The 2,448-nt window shown below is 40.7% G+C and overlaps 1 protein-coding gene across 1 annotated transcript in view; it reads right to left on the bottom strand.

Annotated features, from left to right (window-relative positions):
• Positions 1 to 38: 38 nt before the first annotated feature.
• The window catches only part of EGLN3 (egl-9 family hypoxia inducible factor 3), a 36,540-nt gene continuing 34,130 nt past the window's right edge, over positions 39 to 2,448 (bottom strand). The window contains exon 6 of the mRNA XM_025201697.1: positions 39 to 2,284. Within this exon, the coding sequence (XP_025057482.1) occupies positions 2,247 to 2,284 (38 nt within the window). The 3' untranslated portion in view covers positions 39 to 2,246. The remainder of the gene's footprint in view (positions 2,285 to 2,448) is intronic.

The following is a 2,448-nucleotide window of genomic DNA, read 5'->3' as shown; positions in this document are numbered from 1 at the left end:
ACTAAAAATAAAATGCTGGCTCCCCAGTGGGAGCCAGCAGTCCTCATGGTGCACATCCCACCAGACAGAGAAAGGGGGAGGGGGGCTGCCAGCATGAAGGTGAGCAGGCAAGATGGCTATGGTCCCCACCCCTCACTGCTGATTGGCTGAGGGCTGCCTGTCACCTGGTCCCACCCTTCTACCAATCAGCAGCGAGGAATGGGGCTGCATGATGGACAGCCCTCAACTAACTGGGAGTGGAGTCACTTGGCCAGAGATGTGGAGGGGCCCCACCACAATAAATTCACAAAAATGGTGGCCAGCTCTGCAATCTACCCACAAAATCAGCTGCCTGCCTCCTTGGTTTGGGCAGACCCCTAATAATCACACACAGGTTTCCAGGAGCGTGAGTAGGAAGGGTTGGCCAAAAATGGTATATTTATATTAAGTCTTCAATATCAGGTATGGGGATACGAAATTTCTCTCCTCAGAAATAATCATTTCCTACTACCATTTTGATGCCTTTACACCCTACATAGCTGTTGCCCTTTTGTCACTAGCTAGGTAATCTGAATAACCTCAAAAGAGCTTAACCTTGGTGCTACACACTGCCGAACTGTCATTCTCATTCTATGCCTCAATGTTGTGGAAGACAAAAGATGAACTGACAATTGCTCCCCCTCTGGCCAATCATGGCATGGCAATAGGAAGCCTATCTACTGTAAATCAATGATTAATGAGATGGTTGAAGTAAAGAAGGAAAAAGGGTAGTTGGCAGGTTCTACCAAAGCCATCGTGGGTTCTTATACATGGAGGAAATATAGGATGCGGAGAAAAACATATACTTGGAAGATCTTAGTACTAACTGACATACACTCACAATCTTGAATAAATATTAAGGAAGAGAGAAAGTTAGTATATATGAGTGTATAATTACTTTGAAACAAAAACAACTAATTTATGTGGTAAGTATGTCCACTGAAATTCTTCTAGATACAGTGAGAACTTCTTGAACTGCTGATTAAGTGCTGTTGCAAAAGTTTAAGTTGCCTTGGGACAACTTGGAAGCTACTCTTAACAAAATTATCTTGGAAAAGAAAATATGTGCTTGTTCATTGGAACCAAATCCTCTCTTTGTACACCTTATGGCTCAAATGCAGGAGGGAAAATAATTACTTGGTGTAACAGTGTTTTTGTCCTACTTGGTTTGTTACATTCAAATTCTACATTCAAATTCTTCAAAATCATATTTAGGTGCCTATGCTCCCATTGATTTCAGTACCTAAATACCCTTGTGGATCTGGCTCCTGAAGTGCTTCAGCCAACTGTTGTTACATATCCTACATTTGTCTGGCTGCTGAACATAACTTTACCTTTTAGATTAATGCTTCTGTCATACAAAAAAGAGGATGTGTAAAGGTAGAAAAAAAGTAGATTGGCTTTTAGGCCTAAGGCATTTCTCTCAATGACCTTCCAAGCTAACCAATCTTTGGGGGAAAAGCAGCATTTTATAAAATATATGGAAAAAATACATAGATCCATCTCAGATCAGAAAGGAACAGTTCATAAAATTGGATGTCTGCATGACCACCTCCCCCTTCATTTCTAGTGCTGTGCAAAGGCAAAACAACTGAAGAGCTGCTGTTCAACTTCTGAAATATGAATAAAATACAGGCGATTTGATGACAACGTGGATGATTATCTTCTTAGAAAGTAAGAAAATAGAAGAGTTAAGCCAATGCTTTGTGCCGCAAAGTGATTAGCAGTCCATCGATGGCCCCACGTTTAGCATAACAAAAGATGACCCTTTATAAATACCTAGTTTAATTTCACATTTTCAGTATCTTGCCTAGCCCATCTACAGTCTGCCACAGATTTTAATTTGTAAAGCTCCTTCCCATTGAGCTAGAAAATTTACATAAAGTGCAAATAAGACTCAGGTTTTTCCCCACTGGTTCCAATACTTGTCATCTTTATTACCAGCATTACCAAAAGCCAGCTGGCTTATTCACTAACATTAGGCTTAGCAGTATCCTTCTCTTACTCAAACCCCAGTTACTTTCTTAGTTAAAGGCAAATAGAAAACAAGGGTTCCTTCTGCTAGATGCAGGTGTGATTGGAGACTGCCAGGAGTACCATTGATGTATTATGTGTGTGCTAGACAGAGACACAGTGCATTCTTGTGTGTAAGAATGTCCAATGGTTCACTGGAAACTAACAAGTCATCTTTGGATCCAATTGCTTGCAAAAAGAGTTCAGACAGCTGTTTAGTCTTCATTGAGAGTTGCTTCTCTCTTCCCTGCATCTGCAATGAAACAGTTGGGGAGGGGGGAACAAAAACAGTTAAGCTATATGGTTTTGAACAGTTAATGTACCAACACTAATCAGGAGACCTGGGAGTAAAATAATAAGAGATAATGTTGTATATCATGATTCTGTGCTCTTCACATACAGCACTTCCCAGCTAAG

The sequence above is a fragment of the Alligator sinensis genome, unplaced genomic scaffold (assembly GCF_000455745.1).
Source record: "Alligator sinensis unplaced genomic scaffold, ASM45574v1 scaffold280_1, whole genome shotgun sequence".
NCBI classification, from domain to species: Eukaryota; Metazoa; Chordata; order Crocodylia; family Alligatoridae; genus Alligator; species Alligator sinensis.
This window is presented reverse-complemented; position numbering and strand designations above follow the sequence as displayed.